The sequence below is a fragment of the Artibeus jamaicensis genome, unplaced genomic scaffold (assembly GCF_021234435.1).
Source record: "Artibeus jamaicensis isolate MK-2021 breed Jamaican fruit bat unplaced genomic scaffold, CSHL_Jam_final scaffold_614, whole genome shotgun sequence".
Classification (NCBI taxonomy): domain Eukaryota; kingdom Metazoa; phylum Chordata; class Mammalia; order Chiroptera; family Phyllostomidae; genus Artibeus; species Artibeus jamaicensis.
This window is the reverse complement of record NW_026522050.1, coordinates 1,650,333-1,670,095: the sequence shown is the minus strand read 5'-3', so window position 1 is coordinate 1,670,095 and position 19,763 is coordinate 1,650,333. Positions and strand designations below refer to the sequence as shown.

At 56.6% G+C, this 19,763-nt stretch overlaps 1 protein-coding gene across 9 annotated transcripts in view; it reads right to left on the bottom strand.

Moving 5' to 3' along the window:
• The window catches only part of NRXN2 (neurexin 2), a 93,610-nt gene that overhangs the window by 44,235 nt on the left and 29,612 nt on the right, over positions 1–19,763 (bottom strand). For 6 of the 9 annotated variants that reach the window (XM_037146414.2, XM_037146416.2, XM_037146419.2 and 3 more), the window contains 5 exons: positions 18,043–18,066; positions 10,536–10,697; positions 9,390–9,834; positions 6,366–6,752; positions 5,982–6,185 (listed from right to left, as the gene is read on the bottom strand). In XM_037146414.2, coding sequence (XP_037002309.2) covers positions 5,982–6,185; positions 6,366–6,752; positions 9,390–9,834; positions 10,536–10,697; positions 18,043–18,066 — 1,222 coding nt within the window. The remainder of the gene's footprint in view (positions 1–5,981; positions 6,186–6,365; positions 6,753–9,389; positions 9,835–10,535; positions 10,698–18,042; positions 18,067–19,763) is intronic. The other 3 variants (XM_037146418.2, XM_053659107.1, XM_053659102.1) reach the window with 1 other exon arrangement.

Below are 19,763 nucleotides of genomic sequence, written 5' to 3'. Positions count from 1 at the left end.
CCCTATACCTCCTGCCCCCAAAGGGGCTCCAACCCTCCCCAGGGCTGGGGGGCAAGGCAATCAGGTGACAAGAGGGCTTGCTTCTCCCTTCTTAGAAGGGCCCAGGCCTCTCCAGTCTGAGGGAGATGGGCACCTTGGGAATTTCAGTGTACAGGGGATCATAGGGGGCTGAGGGCTTGACCAACCCAACACCGCCCCATCTCTGGGAGGGAGATGCGCAGGCCGGCCAGAGCCCCTGCCTCCCCTGCCCTGGGACAACTCCCTGCTCAGAGCTCAGGATGTGGCACATCACTACCCATGCCCTCTGGGCTCTGAGCTAAATGGAGGAGTCTGCCCCAGGGTCCCCTTCCGGTGGCCATATGCCTCCCAAAGTCCCAGGGGGCTGGCACCACCCCTACAGGAACCTTCTTTCTACCCTTCCTGACCCAGAGGATGCCAGGCTGTCACTGGGGACCTAGTGGTCCCTCTCCCTGAAGAGGAACTGGTATTTATCGGTTTCCCTAGGAGGGGCTATGGCCTCATAGACAGGGACACTGAGACCCGCAAAGCATGACTCTGAGGGCACAGCAGGTCATGGACCAAGCAGGCACCATAAGCAAAGTCCCCTGCCCCTGCCCAGCCCCAGCGTGGCTGTCCTCCAACTCCAGGCTCTAAGTGCCCCACGTGGCCAGAAAGCAGGGGCTGTCTACACAGAGCTGCAGCCTGGGCCTCTGGCCGTCCCCCTGCTGGGGCACGTGACCCACAACATGCCAGTTGGCCAACCTTGCAGAGGGAACAGAGCACCGGAGCCCCGTGAAGTTGGCACTTAGGATCCTGAATGTCTCACTCCTTCAGACCCGACAGCCAGGAACTACAAAGTCCTGCACCAGGAGGCAGAAAAGCTGGGTCCTAATCTCATTTTGTGATGGGCAAATCTCTCTAAGCCTTAGCTTCCTTCCCTGTGATCTGAGGGGCTTGAACAAGAGGATCCTAAGCTGGGAGCAAGAAACAGGTATTCACTGGGCTGTTTCTTGCCTGTCAGAGGGGACAGTCACCAGCCCTCCGTTAACAGCAATATCGTGGCATCCTGTGACTTATGCCAGAACAGGCTCTGCCAAGAACCCCAGGGGCTAGGAAGCAAAGGGGAATAGGGGAACCTGGCATCCCCGGGCCCTGAAGGTCCCTGCAGTGGAGGCAAACAGACTCTCCTGTGGCTCTGGGCGGCACGGGCCCCTCCGGCAGTACAGCTGAGCTCCACACGCGTTGTCAACCGCAGCAGAAGAGTGGGGGGAGCAGCCGGGACCCTGAGCCACAGCCTGGCACCAAGGGGAAGGCTGAGGAGGCAGGAGGTCAAGGGGCAGGCACGGGGGGGGGGGGGGGGGGGGGGCTAGTCAGAAGTTCCAGAAAGAGGAAAGACAAAAGGAACAGAGAGAAAAAGAGGAAGAAAAGGGGAGCAGAGAGTAGGGGAAGCTGGACAGAGGGGGGGGAGGAACGTTGGGGGAGGGTGCCAGGCCTGGAGTCAGGTCACGGGGGCTCTCGGGGCCAGCAGAGTCTTCACCAATGAAGGGTCCAAAAAAGAAAAAAGAGGGCTGAAAGAGCAGGCCGACTCCGTTGGGGAAAAGGCCCAGGGAGGAGTTCAATTCTTTCCCCTCCCCAGCAGGGGAGCACCAGGAAAGGGGGTCCATCTGTCCAGAGAAGAGGTGTCAGCTCTAGGCCCAACCCTCTGCAGTGAGCACACTCTCCGAAGCCCCTACTCCAATGGGGTGTGAGGAGAGCAAACTCTCGTTGAAGACAGGTACCCCAAGAGGGAGCCAGCGCTGTCTGGGAGGAAAGCCAAGGAGCTGCAAGTGAGGGGGAGAAACAGCCCTCCGGTGCACCTCCCCGCCCAGCTCAGGAGCATCAGCTGGTAGCCTATGGACTAGTAAGTAACATGCGCCTTGAGTTCAGGGATTGGACAGAAGTGACTGGTCTGCGCAAACCCACCGAGGCCCTGGTTGGACAGAGACCAGGGTGAGGACATGAGTGTGTGATGGTACAGGTAGAAAGAAGTCTCCTGAATGGAAAGGAACTCCGAGAAAGAATGCAGCTTCCTGGGCTCCATCTGACCCCCTGCCACCCCCATCCCCACAGATGGAGGGCGTTGTGGGGGGGGCTCCTATGCAAGGAGCCTCAGGAGCCCACTGGCTGGAGCCCCATCTCAGAGGTGACATTGCAGAGTGGCAGTGTGCACTCCTGGCACAGCCCTCATTAGACCTGTCGCTGCACGAGCCCAGCCAACAGAGGGAGCTCTGACCAGCCCCAGGTGGGCACGAGGTGCCCTTCCATGGCCCCAGGGATTGAAGGGCTTTGGGATATAATGTGTATTTAGCCTGGCATACAATGTGAATGAGAGTCAGACTTGCTCTGTATGGCTCAACAGGGCAGAACTAGGTCCACAAGTGGGCATTTCAGAGGGGGGGTGCCACCTAGGCAGAATGACCCGATGATTAGAATGGCCACCTCAGAGACAAGGAATTCCTGACACGGACAGTGTCTGAGAACAGGTGGGGAGCTTCCAGAAGTGCTGAAGGAGGTGGCTTCCGAGGGCCCCTCCAGCTCTAAGATCCTTTCATTACAACGAGCCCTTCGTGTTACTGACAAATGGGAGCACATGGGCACACCTGTCGGAGGGCAACTCCAAGGAGCGTGAGGAGGAACAGGTGGCCCGGCTGAGTACTGGCCCCAGGGACCGCACCCAAGGCAGAAGGAACCCAGGGACGGAGGTCACGCTGGAACAAGATGAGGAATCCAGAGGACTCTATGGCAACCGCTCTGCTCAGGGGCTGCAGACAGCAGAGCCCTGGGAACTTGCTCGGCGTCTGCAGAAATGCTGGAGCCCGGGGGACAGGGCAGGAGGCACAGCCTGCCTTCTGCGGCAGGTTTCCGTGGCATCCTCTGCCCGAAGGAAGCAGCACAGCCTCAGGGCCCCTCTGGCCTGGCACACACCCCATCTGCTGAGACAGGCACTCGGTGCCTCCTCCCGGCTATCCCCCACAGTGGTCACTGGCAGACAGCTCCCTCTTCAGGACCCAGCACCGTGTCTGCATCATCCCACTGAGCACCTGGGGAGCAGCACAGCCACCTGCATAAGGCTGGCTTCCCTTCCCGTAGGATGAGACCACGAGGCCAGAGGCCAGGCCCCAGCCGTCTTCTCTCCATTCCTCAGGAGTGAGTCCAGCTCAGGGCTGGGGCCTCAGTGGTGCTGCCTGTCTGTGAAGCCCAGCAGGCCCTACATAGCATGGGGATCGCACCGCAGATCCTGCAGTGGGGTCATCCAATGCGAGAGGAAGCAAGCCTCCAGCCTGGCTCTAAGCTAGCGTCCCTATCCAAGTACGATTTTCCTTCAAGAAGGCTGGTGAGTCTCTAGCATGTGTCTTGCATCTGTATAATGTGATCACTTCCATTATTCCATTTGAGCCTCAAAACTATCACAGAGAGTAGGCAAAGATTCTTGTCCCCATTTTACAGAGAAGAAAACAGAGGCTCAGAGAGAAGGAATGACTTATTCAGTAGTCAAGGAGACCAGGACTAGAACCCAGATCTCCTGGCCCCGGGCCCACTGCCCTTCCCATGGCGGCCCAAGGCTGAGTGGCTGGGTGTGGACAGCCTATTGTGTCTGTGTGACCACACAGTGACCACACGATCCTGTATACACTTTACTTGGTATTTGTGGGCACATGCGTCTGCACCAAGCATTTGGTCACAGCTTGTCGTGAGCCATGTTAGAGATGGCATCTCTGTGGATGGGACTGGGCACACACAACGGGGAGAGGCAGGTGGGAAGAACTGTCTTGCTGACCATCAGCCTGAGAACCACCTTGTTCTCTAACTTCTAACTACTTATCTGGCACAGACAGAAAACCGTGGCCATGGGAAGCCCTGGCTGGTGTGGCTCAGTGGATTGAGTGCCAGCCTGTAAATCAAAGGGTTGCCAGTTCAGTTCCCAGTCAGGGCACGCGCCCGGGTTGAGGGCTAGGTCAGGTCCCCAGTAGGGGGCGCACAAGAGGCAACCACACATTGCTGTTTCCCTCCCTTCCCTTCTGTCTAAAATAAATAAACAGAATCTTTTAAAAATGCATAAGTAAAATAAAATAGTAGTGTTTAAAAAAATGGCCATGGGAAGGAGAAAGTAGACCCTAAGGGTGAAAGGTCCTGAGGGCCCCCCGAGCGCGTTTTTCCGGCCAAGGACACCGCCCCCTGCCTAATCTAGAGAAACCCAGGCTTCTTCGTGGGGGACCTAAGGCAGTCCAAGGGAGGGACAAGCATCTGTCTTCATGGCAAGCAGAAGGCCCCCGAGTCCCCCTGCTGTGTTCCCAACACGTACATCCCCGGGCACACAGACCTAGGCGGTCCGAGCAGCACAGGACCACTCAGGGCATCCTGGACGGATGCCTCCTCGCTCCTGTGACCATTTCAGGGGTGCCTGGGGGTGTTGAACAGACCCGTAGATGTGTTTCCCACCCCGCCTTCCCCTGCAGCGCTGCCCCCTGCTACCCACTTGGGCTGTGATTGGGGTTAGAAGTAGAGCTTTGGGGAACTGTAAAACCACTCCAAGACCCTGGCTATCTTCACGCCTCCCTGCCCCCAGCTCCCACCTCGCTCTGTAAATCCTTGTCCTAGGAGTACAAAGGCCAGGTGGCCAAAAGGGGAAAGAAAAACAACATAGCATAAATGTATTAAGTTCTTGGGCCCTCAAAGGGCCACAGTCTATCCCACGAATGCCCTGGAGACCAGCATTAGCTGAGACTCTAGGTAAATATCAAGAAGCCCGAAGCTGGGCTATCTCCAGCTGAGGGTCCTAACCTGCCCAGAAGAGCCCTCCTTCTCCTCAATGCCCGGGACACGAGTGACCCCAGTGACCTGAGTCTTCCTACCCTGCAGGCCCTTGGGTGCTGCTCATCTGTTCGCTTAGAGGGGCTAGTCTGGAATGGACAGATGTGACCCCCACCTGGACAGCTTAGGACCTTTTAACTTCCCTGACCGAAAGTTCCATGATGGAGGTGCCTCATCTCACCCGATACTACAGCCCCTGGTTTGGAATACACCTGGCACCTATAAGGTGTCCCATAAATATGAGCTAGATGGGCAAGCCTGCTGTTTTCTGTTCACCCAGCAGGCCTTGCGGTCCTGCCCACATGGCACCCGGAGGGCTGTGGGGTGAAGTGGAGTGCGGCCTGCTCTGGGCAGGGGCAGAGGCACCAGCCTCTGAAAGCAAGGGCCCCCACGCCCGCCCTCCCTCCCACCCCCAGCTCGGTTAGAGGCAGGCAGGAAAGCACTCCCCGCCCCTCTACTCCCATCACCCCCACTAGCTTTGTCACATTGGATAAGGCAGCGTATGAACTTCACAGTCTCTAAAACAGGGACAGTAACACCTCTCTGGTCCCACAGGGCAGCTATGGGACTCCAATGTGAAAGCAGACAAGAGGAAGAGGACACGTCTTGAGGGATCCTGTGCTGCGCGTGCACCTACACACGGAGACACAGACGAACACAGCTCTAAGTGCAGGGCCTAGGAGGGCGGCTGTGGGGGGCGGACCCTCCTCAGCTCCAGGCCTGCTGCTGCACCGAGCCCGGGCTCAGCACCAGGCGCTCCCCCAGTGAATGAACCACGCATGAGCGAATGGATGAGGCGACAACCAAGAATGAGCTCTCGGTGCATGTGTGCACGTGCGTGGGACGGAGGCCGCCGAGACCCACGTGAGAACCGTGGGAGGGCGGCTGCTGTACCTCACACACTCTCGGGCAGATGGTGTGACCACACGTGGGGCAGCCCCACACGATGCTGCTGAGCGCAGAGCTTCACCCTGCACCAGGCATCCTCACCGGGGTAGGAGCTCTCAGGGGCCCTGACCCTCCCCACCTCCAAACTCTCACTGGGCCCCCACCAGCTTCTCCAGACAGAGGGGGTGTGAGTCAGAGGAGAGGTCAGGGAAGGGGTCAGGAGCACAGGGTGGGGTGGTTACCGAGGTTGACAGTGAGCTTCATCTGGCCCCCGTCCAGCTCGAGGCGCAGGGTGTCGGCTGACTCCCTGGATGTGGTGGCCATCATGAGCCCATACGCCCGCTGGGACATGAAGCGCAGGGACACGTCCTCCGCCTCTGTGTGCATGGCGTTCGGCAGCATGATCTTCATGTACATGGAGCCGTCATAGCTCAGGACCGTGGCCTCTGCCCCAGGGGTGGGGGGAGAGCGGGGTGGGGGACAGGCAAAGGCCAGTGGAGGGAGAGAGAAGATGGAGAGAATCATTACAAGGAGGACAGGCCCAGGGCCGGTCTATGAGGGGCACCCTGCAGAGGAGGGGCCGTGGAGACAGGCAGCAGGACACCTGGGATGAAGACTAGCCTCACCTCTCTCACAGACCCGCCCCAGAAAGCCGGTCCCGACGCAGTCACAGACGAAGCGGTTCCAGCCCTCTCGGCAGATGCCCCCGTTGCGACAGGGGGCAGATGCACACTGCTTCAGAGTCTCCCGGGAGCAGAAGGGGGCAACACCCATAGCCCCCTGTGCCTCGGCCAGGCCCCGCAGGTCTCGGCTACGCCCGTCTATGAAGAGGTCCCGCACACAGCCCACATAGCCAGCCCGAAGCGCCGCCGTCCACACCTCCGGGGGCAGGGGCATTTCCACTCGGCCCCCCTCAGGGAGACCGCCCAGGTACAGCTCGCTCTCCAGGTCCAGAATCTCGCTCTCCCCAGTGGCCAAGAACGGTGTGCTGCGGCTGTTCACGGAGATGGAGCCTGGGGATCAAAACAAACTGAGCCTCAGTGGGGAAGGCCCAGTGAAGAGGCCACAGGCCGGAAAGGACAGCTGACCTTGCAGCTGGGCCTCGCCACCCCACACCCTGCAGCAGCCCTGGGTGGGAAGCTCAGCCTCACTCATCTGCTCAGATACTGTCTGGCGAAGGTACTCCCAAGTTCGGGAGTTCACCTGAGCCAGCCCCAGCCCATCTGCCATGTAAGGTCCAGACTCCTCCTTCCCCACCTGAGCAAGTCCTTGGAGGATGCCCAGGAAGGTGGACACACCCCAAAAGGGCTGGATCATTCACAGCTCATTCTCCCCTCCAGTCCCTTAAATCAGCAACTAGAGGCACAGAACCCTAGGGAGGCTAAACGGGTTGAAACTAAGGGTGTTCCCCACCAACACTTACTGAGCATTTAGGAGTATATGCCAGACGTTTAGCACTTTACTTACATCACTTAAGTCTCACAGTAACCCTATGAAATTGGTCCTTCACAATCCCACTTTGAAATGGCAGACAAGCCTTAGAGAAAATGGGGGACCTGCCCAAAGGACCACAGCAGGTGAGAAGCAGCGCCAAAGCATGCCACCCAGCCCGGACCCTCTGCCCGGAGCCCACTTTCTCCGCCCCTCCGGCCTGGAGCCCCTCTGTGGCTGGTGGACAAGATGGGCAGGCAGGTCAGCTCCTGGGGCCGGTGAGGCAGGATGGCAGCCAGGAAAAGGGGGGCTCGGGAACTGTAATCGTTTTTGGAAGGAGGAGCTGGTTACCTTGGAAAAAGATTTGGGATCAGGTAGGAGCTTCAAAGGTTTTACTGAGCAAGAGAAAATGAAATTGTGTATAGGCCTTACTCCAAGGCCACTCTAAAACATGGAAAGGGAAAAACCCGAATGGTCAGTGATGGATGACTGGGTAAACAAAATGTGATCTGTGACACGCAGTGGAATATCATTCAGCCATAAAAAGGAGAGAAATATTGGCTACGGCATGGGCGACCCTTGGAAATATTCTGTTGAGAGACAAGCCAGGACGAGTGCTGTATAATCCCACTTACCGGAAGGGGGTCCCTAGACTAGCATTCACAGAGGCAGGAAGCAGGACAGTGGTTGCCAGGGGCTGCAGGAGGGGGGATGGGCGTTCATGTTTAATGAGGACAAAAGTTCAGTTTGGGGACATTAAAACATTCTGGAGATGGGTGGTGGTGGTTGTAATAATGTGAATGAACTTGACGCCACTAACCTGTGTACTTAAAATGGCTAAAATGGTAAATTTTATGTTATGTATAATTTACCACAATTTTTTTAACTGGAAAAAGTCAGAGAGCTTTGTCAGAATGACTGCCCAGGCTGTGTTTGTGCGCATGGATGGATGTGGGCCATTGGACAAGGCCAGAGTTGGTCAAGACAGGGACCCAAGGACCAGCCAGACCTAATGAGCGGGCTCTGGAGTTCGGTGTGAAGCTAAGAAGACCAGTTCCTGAAGGCAAAGCGGAGCAGAAGGCCCAGGGGTTCTGTGCAAGGCACAGGCAGCTTTCCAGCCTAAAACGTTACTGATCACTGGAGTGGAAATGCCAGGAGGCAGCATGTGAAGCCCCCAGGTGGCATCAGGAGACCAAACCAGGGAGGAACCCATGCACCACCGAGCCCTGGGAAGGCAGCCTTTCTCTGAGGAAGGGAGAGGAAGAACCAGCTAGCCCGTGAGAAGCGGACACTTCCGGGGGCCATGGCTGCCCCCTCCTCCCGTGTGTGGGTGGATGGTCACTCCACTGGGACTCGAAGGCCTGGTGCAGTGACAGCTGAGGGAGCACACAAATTTAGCTGACATTAGGAAGTGCTTACATTGGATGATATGTCCATTCTCGTTATATCAGTTCTCTCTTTCTCGGATACTTCTCTCATGTTCAACAAGATGAATTAAGCAGAAAACAAGAGGGGGATGGGAAAGGGGGACAGAAGGTTCGAGGAGAGGGGAGGGTGGCTAAAGAGGTTCCCGGAGTAGCACCCGCCTGACCTCAGCACTCTCAGCTCTGCTGCTTCACTGTGCTGGAGTCCTCGCCAGGGCAGGCACTGCCGGCTCCCCCGCCCTCACCAGAGGGGAGCTCTGGGACAGACAGCCGGGACTGTCTAGCTCACTCCTCTCCCCACTCCAGCACCAGGGACAGCACCTAGCACAGCCGGTACTGGTATTTCTAAAGTGAATTAATCCAACAAAGTTGGATTATCTAGACAGAAGGGAGACATAGTTGGGAAGAGTTTTAGGGGAATGACATATCAACTCTGTGGGGACACTGTGCTAATGCTTGTACAATGTTCTGTTGTTTTCGCCTCTTGGTGACCCCGACGCCATGATTCCCGTTATAGGTGAGGAAGCTGAGCTTCAGTGGGGTTCAGTGATGGGCCTAAAGCTACACAGTAAGTGAGAAGCACTGAGGTGCGAGCCCAGGTCTCCAAACATTATGCTGGTTGCACCCCGGGCACCATGACGGGAGTGGCCCTGGAGGGGCTGGGAGGGCCAGAGGGACAGGGGAGAATAGTGTGGGGGAGTCCAGGAAACTGTAGGCCAGAAGAGACCTGTGGAGGACAACAGGGCATGGAACAGAAGTGGCCAGGGTGAGGGAAGGGACCAGAGGCCTCCTGACCTTTGCGTCCGTCCCTCTGGAAGTCCACGTGGCACCACTCGCCGTCATTGACCTTGCGGCTGGACGCCCGCAGCTTGATGCCCCCGGAGCCCATGTCCAGCAGAAGGTAGAGGTAGCCATCCAACAGCTCCATGGCAAAGTAGTCGGCCCGCTGGGCAGAGCTGTGGCTGCCCGTCCCGGCCCCGGCCCCGGCCCTCCGGCCCTGGCTGAAGAGCAGCAGCCCATTGGGCTCCGTGGTGCGGAAGTCCAGGGAGATGGAGCCGGTGCGCTTGGCGCTCCAGCGGGGCAGGGCCACAAAAGCCTCAGGGTTCTCAAAGGTCACGGGGTCCAGGGCAGCCACATCTTCGCAGCGGAATGACAGGTCCCCCTGCAGCTTCATCTTGGGGTCCCCTTCCTTTGCCAGGCGGGATAGCTCCAGCTTGAAGTCATTATTCTTATAGACCACCTGCAGGGAGGGACAGGGTCCGGAATGAAGAGGCAGAAGGGGCTTAGCAGCCTGGCCACTCCTGCCCAGCAGCTGCCAGCACCATGGGACCTGCCACCCAGCCCTGGGGGGCTCCCTGCTCAGCACCACCAGACCACTGGCTTGGCTTTTGTTCTAGAACTTTACACACAGAGGCCATGAACAAGCAACTCCCATGCCCCATTTATTTTCTCTGTCCGGTCTTGCCACCCAGCACCAGAACGGGGCCCGTTCCTAACACTGGTGAGCCGATCACACCACCATCTGGCAGACACTGCCCAGCTGACAAAGTCTTTTCGTTTACACTCTCATCTGCTCCTCACACCCACCGGGAGAAGCGGGTAGTGACCGCTCACTTAACAGATGAGGAAACGAAGAGTTAGACGGGACTGGGGACTCGGCCAAGGTCACAGAGCTAGTGAGTGGAGGAGCTGGAACTCAAACACAGGGGTCTGATCTGCACATGCACCCCTCTGAGAGGATGGGGACTTCTAAGGTCAAGGACAAGAGAGAAAAGCCTCCTGATGGAGTCAGTGGCCTTGGATTTTGAAGAAGGAAGGTCTCCCACCATGGACTTGGAAGGCACAGAGGCCCAGGAAGCTGGCCAGGTCCAACTAAACCACACTGAAGACTGAGATAAAGGGTTCCCAGGCTGACCGCAGCCCCTTCCTAGCCCTACTCACGTCCTTGAGGCAGCCCATGAAGTTGTTGCTGACGGGCGAGCCCGGCAGGTCGGCTGTGTTGGGGCTGCCCCCGATGTAGAAGAAGTCGTCCGAGCCCAGCATGGTGTAATCCTCCTGCGTGTAGCCTGTGGTGGTCAGGATCCCGTCCACCGAGATGGTCACCTGCCCAGCCCAGGGAGTGGGGGAGAGAGACAAGGAGACAACCGGCATCAACTCCCTGGGAAGAGTCCAGGGCTGGGAAAGGGAGGGGCTGGGGGGCAGAGGGGGAGGGGGACCCCCATTTTTATGTCTGCTTGTCTCAGAGGAGGAACAGTGTGGGGGGAGAGAGGGTAGGGGAAAAGGAGGCAGCACAAGATTTGATGGTGTCAGGGTGGGCGAAGGCCCGCCCCACGGCCCCCAGCTCAGCAGGCAGAGAGGCCTGAGGGCACTGAAAACAGTGCTCGCCAAGAACCAGTTCCTGGAAGTGGCTCCGAATGGAAGTGGGAACCCCAGGTCAGGCTCCAGTGTGGGGGATGCAAGTGGCACCCTCACTCCCTCCTCTTGAAGATACTCTCTGGGCCCGCACGTGGTTTCAGAGCCTCTTTCATAAACAAGACAGAGACACCAATTCTCCTTGGACTTTAGTGGCTTCGACTCACCTGCAGCTCCCCGTTCAGGGTGCTGAGGAGTCCTTTCAGTCCTTAGCCCAGCAGGGAGGTGGCAGAGAGCAAGGGCACAAGGAGCAAGAACTCAGATATTCCTGAGGAATCTTGGGACTTACTGGGAGACGCAGAACGGCCTTCAGGGCTGATTCCTACCACTGCGCCACTTTCCTGAGTCAGTCTCCTTACCCCCAGGTCCCTCTGCACTCAGGTCACTCTTGTCTCCCAAGGAGAGGGCAGTACTTTACCTAGTCACCAGCCTGCCCTCCTCTCCTTGCCTTCCCTGCTGATGCCATCATTGTACCCTGGGGAGTCAGGGCCAAGTTAGGAAACAGAGGGGGACAAGGCTGACCCTGCACTGAAAGGTCAGGTTAAAAAACAAGATGAGTAAGAACTGGGGGGCACGTGGTGTTCCCAGGAGGTGAGGAGGGCTCAGTAGTGGCCTGGGGGAGGCAGTGACCCTGGCAGGGAGTGGCAAGTGCAGGGAACTCTCAGACTACCCACTACCCAGGCAAAGGCCCACCTGGCCCCTGAAAAGTCCACAGGAGTGACCCACAAGGGCTCCAGACACCCAGCCAGGTTGTGGGGAAAGAGTCAAAATCTGTGGGACCATGAACCCCCACTCTAGGAAGGCTGTCGTTTAGGATGGGTCCGCTGGGAAGAGCGGGCAGGTTCCTGCAGGGGCCATCAGGGAGTAAATATGTGCTTCCGCAGGCCATGGTTCACCCCACTTCTCACTCCCTTAAAGTGCTTCGGCACCCCCTTTTCAGAAAAAGTCTGGAGACTGCAGCCTTCCATTCACCAGCTGTGGCATCCCCACCCATAGAAGTTCACCTGCACAGGCCACCAGCCATCACCCGGCAACCAGTCTCCAGAGTTCCGCTGTCATGGGGGCAAGAGAGGCTACTGGGAGCCCCAAGGGACATGAACAGAATGGGAGCAGGGGGAACCACCCCCACAGGACCCTTGAGTCCCCCTCGTGCTGAGCTGGGACCTCCCAGTGAGCGGGGAGGGGGCTGATCAAAGCCAGGGCCGAAGGGACCCCTCCAGGGGACCATCAAACCTTGTGCTGGGGGAACTAGGTTCGAGGGCAGGTGGTAAGGGGGTATCTTTGTGGAAGGGGGCGGTGTGAAAGCTTTTGAGTCTGGGTTTGAGGAGAGGGCTAGTCATTATTCTTTCTTCTTCCCTGCATCCTAGCCGGGAAGTGGGGATCTGGGTGGACGAGGGGAGGGTCACAGTATTAGTCACAAAAGCATGCAGACGAGATCAGACTGGGCAGAAGGGGGCTGGGGAAAGGGAGGAAGGTACTGGGCTGAAGGGGCGGGGACAAGACGGGGGGTGGCAGGGCGATGGGGTCTCCCTGCGACAAATTCCATTCCATCCTGCCTTCTGCCTCCACTCTTGAACTGGACCACTAATTAGTTCCTGAGGCTGCAGCTGGTCACCCCAAATAGATGATCAACTCCTGAAGGACAGGGCCCTGGCCTGACATGTCCCTGTAACCCCACTAATTCCAGGACAGTCCAGGGACACATCATAGTCATTTAAGGCGACATCAAGTCACCTCATGATTTGGGGCCACACTTGGATGTCACTGTCTGTGCCCCATGCATAAACCCTACACCTCGGGAGACTGGTGGGCAGAGCCTCAGGCCTCTAAGTGCTCTAACCTCACACCCCTGCCTCCGCCTCTACACTCGGCCTTCCAGTCCCCCCACCCGGGAGCCTCTCAACTGTCCTCCCTCCCCAGCCCCAGCAGCCCAGGCACCCGAAGGCTTCTCCTCGGCCCAGTCCATTTGGCCAGTTCACCTGCCTTTGCCCTCTCAGATTGGAAGGACCTGACTAGAGGAGGAGGGGTGCCCTCCTCAACTGCCCTCCAGATTAGGGGCAAATCTGACCGGGCCTCACAGCTTTATGCAAATCACTGCCACTCAGTGCCCCCTAGTAGAACAGGGTCGCCTTAATCACCCTATCTGTCCTCCATATTCACAACTCCTTTTTTAGAGCAGCCCTGGCCCAAGAGGTTGAGGAGAGGGTAGGAGGCGGTGGGGAGCATCAGGAGATGCACAGAGAAAGGGAGGTCAGCCTGGGGGGGGGGGGGAGTAGAGAAGTGGGGAACGGGCACTGGGTGGAAAGGAAGCCAAGGGCAGGGCAATGGAGGGAGGTCTCTGGGGAAGGCAAGAGGGAGATGACAGATTAGTAAACCCAACTGTTCCCTCAGACAAATCAAAGTCCAGACACAAAAATGGCGGATTCGTTAGTAAAAGCAGGAAACAGGGAAATAATTCCCCTGTCCCCCTCCACCCTGGGGGTTCATGATGCCCCTGCCCCCCAACCCCCCCGCGCAGCTTCTGGAAGGGGTAGGGCCGGCGGGGGAGGAGGGCGGGGGGGGGGGCATGCAACACAGAACAGCCACTGCATCAGGGGCACATGCGGGTTAGAGGGCCAGGGTGGGGGCCGGCCCAGCAGGGGAGGTGAGAGAACACAGCCACTGGTGAGAAGGCACGCAGGCCAGCGGGGCAGGAAGAGCAGAGATGGAGGCAAAAGAGCTGTGGGGGTGCAGGAAGGAGAAGCTTCCTTCCAGCAGAGGAGGGGAGAAGGGCCCTCACTAGGACAGATATCTATGGCCTGAGAAAAAAGGGGAAGGAGATTAGACTCAGACCGTCCCCACCAGAGGGTAACCCATACGCTCATTCCCACGGCCCATTCACCACTGATCACGGACCCCAGACACACCTGCTCATACACCAGCACATCCCACTGAAGGTGGCGGGGGGGGGGGGGGCAGGTCTCGATGGGCTCATTTCCAACAGCACCCTTTTCATCACCAGAACCATATAGCTCAGGCCCCAAGACAGGCAGAGACTCTATACCCTGCCCATAGCAGTTCACTCGGCCAGTCCACTCTACACGGACAGGCCGGGCCTGAGTGGGGACCAAGTAGGCCGGGAGGAAAAAGTCACAGCTCTGGCTGGGAAGAGCTGTGCCCAGGCAGGGAGCACAGCAAATGCAGGAGCCCAGCGCCCAGCGGCACAGCCCCAGCTCCATGCCCCAGGAGCAGAGAGGGTGGCTGGAGGTGCTAGAAGGGGCGGCCGACTGCCTGGGCGGGCTCTCAACCCTCCCCGCTGACCTCGCCTCTCTTCTGCTCTGCTTGGCTCCCTACTTAGGCAGCGTGGCAGGGTGTGAAACCAGGCCCTGGCCACAGACATTCCCCAGGAAGAAAGGGAGGAAGAGCAGATCCCCTCTGGCATCACCCAGAGCCCTGCTTAGCTCCCTGCTGTGATCACGGTCATGGGCCTCCTTGGAAGGGCCTCATTTGAGGGAGAATAAGATGGGGTCAGGGCAAGTGCTTCGAACTTGTGGGTGGGCTGGATGGGCTTTGGGGATTCATGAAGCCCCTTGACATTGTAGGCAAAACTGCATCAACGGGCAGTTTGTTTCCCTGCAAGGGGCCGTTTCTGTGTCATCAGATTCTCCCTGGGTTCCACAAGCCAAACTTGGTTAACTTAGAACTGAGTGGGATGGGAGCAGACAATGAAGGTGGCGGGGCATCTGAGGGAGGCGTGCAGCCCTGCTCCGTGCTGACATTTAGCCAGGTGTGCGGATGGGGGAGAAACTAAGGAGAGAAGCCGGCTGGAAAGACACACCAGGAAGATGATCGAGCCAGCAGACACAGCCCGACGGTCAGCCCTGGTGTCCGGGTCTGGTCAAGTTTGGGAACAGAAGCTTCGGGTCAGAAACCCTGAGTCCTTTAGCCTTTCCCGTTTTCCAGGACAATCCCAATTCACCTCTCTGACTCTCATCTGTACAAGGGGTTTAACAACTCCCGTCACTCTCCCTTCTCCCAGGCTAACTAGGAGGGTCACGTGAGACAGCTGAAATGAACTCATGGAAATCTTCCATACCTGGCTGCGTGACCCCAGGCTTTCTCTGGGCCCCAGTCCCTTCATCTGTTAACTGGAAATAATCTCGCCTGCTGCCCGCAATCTAGACATTCATCAAGTTTAAATGATGTTCAAAACGTGAGAGCTATTTAATGGAACTAAAGCCCCAGTGTGTGCACAAAGAACTATTACTAGTTTTATAAGAAAACATCTATTGGCCTGACCACACCTGATCCAAACCTTGGCCTTTTTGATCTGTATCCACCCTCTCCCTGAGGAAGAAAAGAGTTAGTAAAAAAATAAGTACTAACCCTGTTGGAACCCGGCTACAGAAGGCCTGGGAATCAGAGAAGGCTGAATCCTGTGTATTTTGGTGCCCTGTTCTCTGACTTCAGTCCTGGCCTGCAGGAGCTGGTCCCTGCAACATTTTTCTGAGGGTTTATGAGTCCACCCCGATCATCAATGACGATGCTCACACTGGAAAGTGTAGACTTCAAAGATGGAGAATTTAGTAGCAACTTCCCTTGCCAGGGAGGAAACCAGAGAGGGTTCTTTGCTTCTTAATCAGCTTACCCAAGTCACCCCATCACCCCTCCTCCTCCCCAGGCCCAATTCCTGAGGCACTCTGGGGTTTCATGAAGTTATTTTAGGACTAATTCCTAAGAAGAGATGGTAATAGGGTCTCCAGTGGGGCCAGCGACACTATTCTCCAGGGTTTGCTGTGGGAAGGGACCTGCATCTTTACAGAACATCCCTGCCCTGGAAACACTGAGATAATCAGTTAGCACTTTATAAAGCCTAATAAAATTAGAATTGCCTTTACAGAGTACAAATGCTTCCTCTTCCATCACCCTCCCTGACCTTCACATTGACCCCATGAAACAGGTAGTACAGGTGCATCACCAGCCCGTTGGGTAACTGAGCTTTAGCCCCAGGTCACAGGCGCGAGACTGGCAGGAAGGCCTGCAGGCCCTAACCCCAGGATGGTGCTTGGGGTTTACCACAGGGGCTTATCTTGCCTCCCCCTTCTGTCCCCAAGTTACAGTGAAGCTCTGTAAAGAGAAGTCCCGACAGGCACTTGATGGCCCAGTCAGGTGTGGGCAGCAGCTACATCCTAGAAGCATCCTCTCACCCCCTCTGGACAATGGATAGTGGAGGAGTGGGGCTGGGACCCCCCAATGGCTCCATTTGAACTTGGGGACAACTGGGAGTGACCAGAGAAGATCTTGGACTGGGGACAGCTAGGATGGCCACAGCCATGGGCACTGGCTCGGGGACAAGGCAGAGGACAGGGTCATCATGAGTCTGTGGGTGCAGGGAAGTGCAGACCCGCAAAGCATCAAGACAGGCCAGGCATGGCCTCAGAGGCAGAGCCTCGTGGAGAGATGAAAGAGCCACTCAGACTGGGAGCCTACCCGTCACACTTCCGTCCCCACCAGCCAGGCAACCACATGGACCAGGCAGGCTGGGAAGGCCAGGCAGCTGCCCCAAGCAGCGTGGGCCCCACGGGAGCGGACACGTCCATCTGCAGGGTCCCCAGTCTGGTGCTCAATCACTCTGCATTATTAATAGGCGATGACTAACCGCCTGCTGCCGCAGAGCCAGGGCCCGGCAGGCATGAGGGAATCCCAGGGGATGGCGCGCGGCAGGGCCTGCAGGCGCACTCCGAGGCGAAGCGAGGCTCGGAGCAAAGGGCCGGCCTCAGCCCCTCCCGCTCCTGTCCCCACAACCACCTCCACGCAGAGCCCTCACCATGCTCAAACACACACATGGCCGCAGAGCCTCTGGCTCACACCGGCCAGCAGTTACATGTGTAGCATCATCAGCAGAGTCTCACAAACACACAGTGCAGTCGCCCACTAACACCCAAGTGTCACACCAACATTTACACACACTTGCACCCACACACCGACACACACCAGCTGCATTTATACAGACACCCACACCAACACTCACAGGGACCGAGCCCAATCCAAACAGAGGAGCCTGGGGACAACCACCCCAACTCCACCCCTGCTGGGCCTCCTCTGACCCCCTCCCCAGGGAAGGAAACCAACCCCAGTCACAGGCCATGCTGGAGAGGCAGGGAACAGAGAGGGCAGGAGAGATGGAGGGGAAGGAAGACAGTGTGAAACACAGTGTTAGTTAGAGCAGCAGAGCTGTGGGGGGAACTGGACGCTGTCCCTGGTGGGGGGAAAGACCATTCGTGCCATGCAAAATGTGCAGGAAGATGGAACCAGGAGCCCTCAAGGTTGAGAAGTGAGGGTAGGGAGTGTCACCTCTTCTCTGGCAGCCAGCAGGGGACAGCCCCCAAACTGGTATGAACTGGTGATTTGAAAGAGCTGTCTGGGCGGGTCCCAGGCAGCTGCACATCTCCCAACGTGGTTTCTGCCCCCTCTGGGGGACCCACCCAGCTGGCAGCCACTGGAGGTCTCACTCCCAACCCCCTCCCCCAACTTAAGGGGCCTGTCCAGGAGCTGACAGTGAGCAGAGCAGAGCATGTCATGGGATGGTGTTTTCCATGGATTTTCAGGAGACCAAGAAAGAAACTAAACCAAAGAGAAAAAACGAGGGGGGGGGGGTTTTAACAAAAAAAAAAAAAGCAATAGAAATAAGCAGCCTGGCATCGGGGCTGGTCTAACCAGAGCCGATGAACTTGGGGCCTGCCTCCAGGTCCCTCTGGCCAGGAATCTGAATTCAGGAGTCAGGGGTTAAAGCAGGGACAGGCCAAATTCCTCGATTTTCATTTGTCTTTTGGATTTGAGTTTGGACCAAAAAAAGAAAGAAAAGGGAAAGAGGAAAACTAAAGGAGAAGCAAAAATCTAAAGATTGTCCAGGACGCAAAAAAGGAAGAGCAAAACAACCAAAACCAAACAAGGGAAGGAAACAAAAGAGGGAGAATCGAACAGTTAAAAAAACCCACGGCAAACCAAACGGTAAGACAATTAGAGTGATATCTACCAGATAATGCAGTTTGTTTACCATAGCGTGTCCAATCCCTGCGTGCTTCACCGGAGATAGGGGGAGGGGGTGGGGTCAAAAAAACCAACGACAAAGACAACAACAAAAGAACAGAACGAAAGAAAAGAAAAATAAAATGACCAACTGTGAAACTCAAGGAAGGAGGAAAAATATATATCCATATATATTTGGTTGTTTGTTCAGACCCTCCCACCTTAGGTTTAGCTAAAGTATTTTGTTTAAAGAAAATTAAATCATGATGGGAAGGAGAAATAAAACACACACACACAAATTAAACCCCTTCATCTCCCGATCCCTCCTCCACCCCTCCTGTGGATTCCTCTTCCCCCATCCCCGCCCGGAGGAAGAGCCTGTTGCAGAGAAGGGGAACAGTTAAAGACCTTGGTTAGTAGAGAAGAAAACAAAAGAACTGGACCAAGAAAGCAAAGACTTAAAGATGGTCAACATTCCGCAGATGACACAGAAAGGTTAGTTCAGTCTTTCACTCATACCTTGCCCCACCTGTCCCTGCCCATCCCTTGGCCCCCTGGGTTATAAGCGTGTTAGTAACACACACAGAGTCGGCAACGGGGTTTTCCAACAGAGGGTGAAAGAGGGAAGGCAGGGGGTTAAGAAGCAGACCCAGTTATGCGGTATTAGTAAACCCTATCGGCTGGAATGTTAGGGAGTTGAGGGGAGGAAGGGAGGAGAGCACGGGGTATGAGACAGGGATGGACTGTTGACTTGGGTAGGACAAGGGAGTTTATTGGCTAACTGGTCAACCAGATGGCTTTACAGAGAACTGGCTAAAGAGCGAGCTGGTGCTGGCCAACGGATTGACCAATGGCCATGTGGAGTTAATGGGTTAACTGTTTGGTGATGGCCAGCTGGCTGTCAGGCTGGGAAAAGAGTGGCCCGACACCCCTAGAGAATCACAGTAGGGGCTAGAATGACTGGAGATTTCATTTGGGGACAAAGGATAGGGATTCCCAAGGAGCATAGGATGGGATATGGGTGTCTACTCTTCCTGGGGATGGAGGATAGGCAAACAGAACCAAGGGGGGAGGGGCAGCTGCCCCCCTTTTTTTATCTATCTCCCTTCCTTGAGAAAGGAAGAGAGTGAGTTGTCACTGGAATGAGGAAAAAGAAACCTTCCCCTCCGCAGGCTGGCAGAGGGTTCACTCTCAAATCATATGTAATCATCCCCAACTCTCCCCCCTGTCCTCCCCTTCTCCCACCCAAAGTTGACTCCCCTTCCTGCCTAACCTGACTTTTCAGAGCCCACGTTTCCCAGAAAGTTCCCCAGGTCCTTCAACCACAGCACCCCCATTTTCTTATGCTCCTCCAGGCAGCTCTCCCTCCCCAAATTAAGTATCCACCACCAGCACCCCTGCCAGTCTCTGGAACTGGCAAGGTTTTCCTAGCAGCCTAGCCTCCCCCCATGCACACCCACAGACCCCTGAGCCTCCACGCCCCACAGCCAGCACCAGAAACTCAGCCACTCCACACCACGCCATAAAAAGGAGCAGGGGCCGACCTACCTCTAAAACCCTTTACTCCTCCCTAAGCTATAAGCCAGCTTCTTCTACCCCCAAGTTCATTTTCTCTTCTCACGGCCAAAGACAGGAGCAACAACTACCTTCAAAATTACCCTGATCTTTGGGGAAGAGATGTCAAAAGGACAGAGGCAGCTTCACTGAGACTATCAGCCATGGAAGAGCACTGCTGCCAAACACTGAACT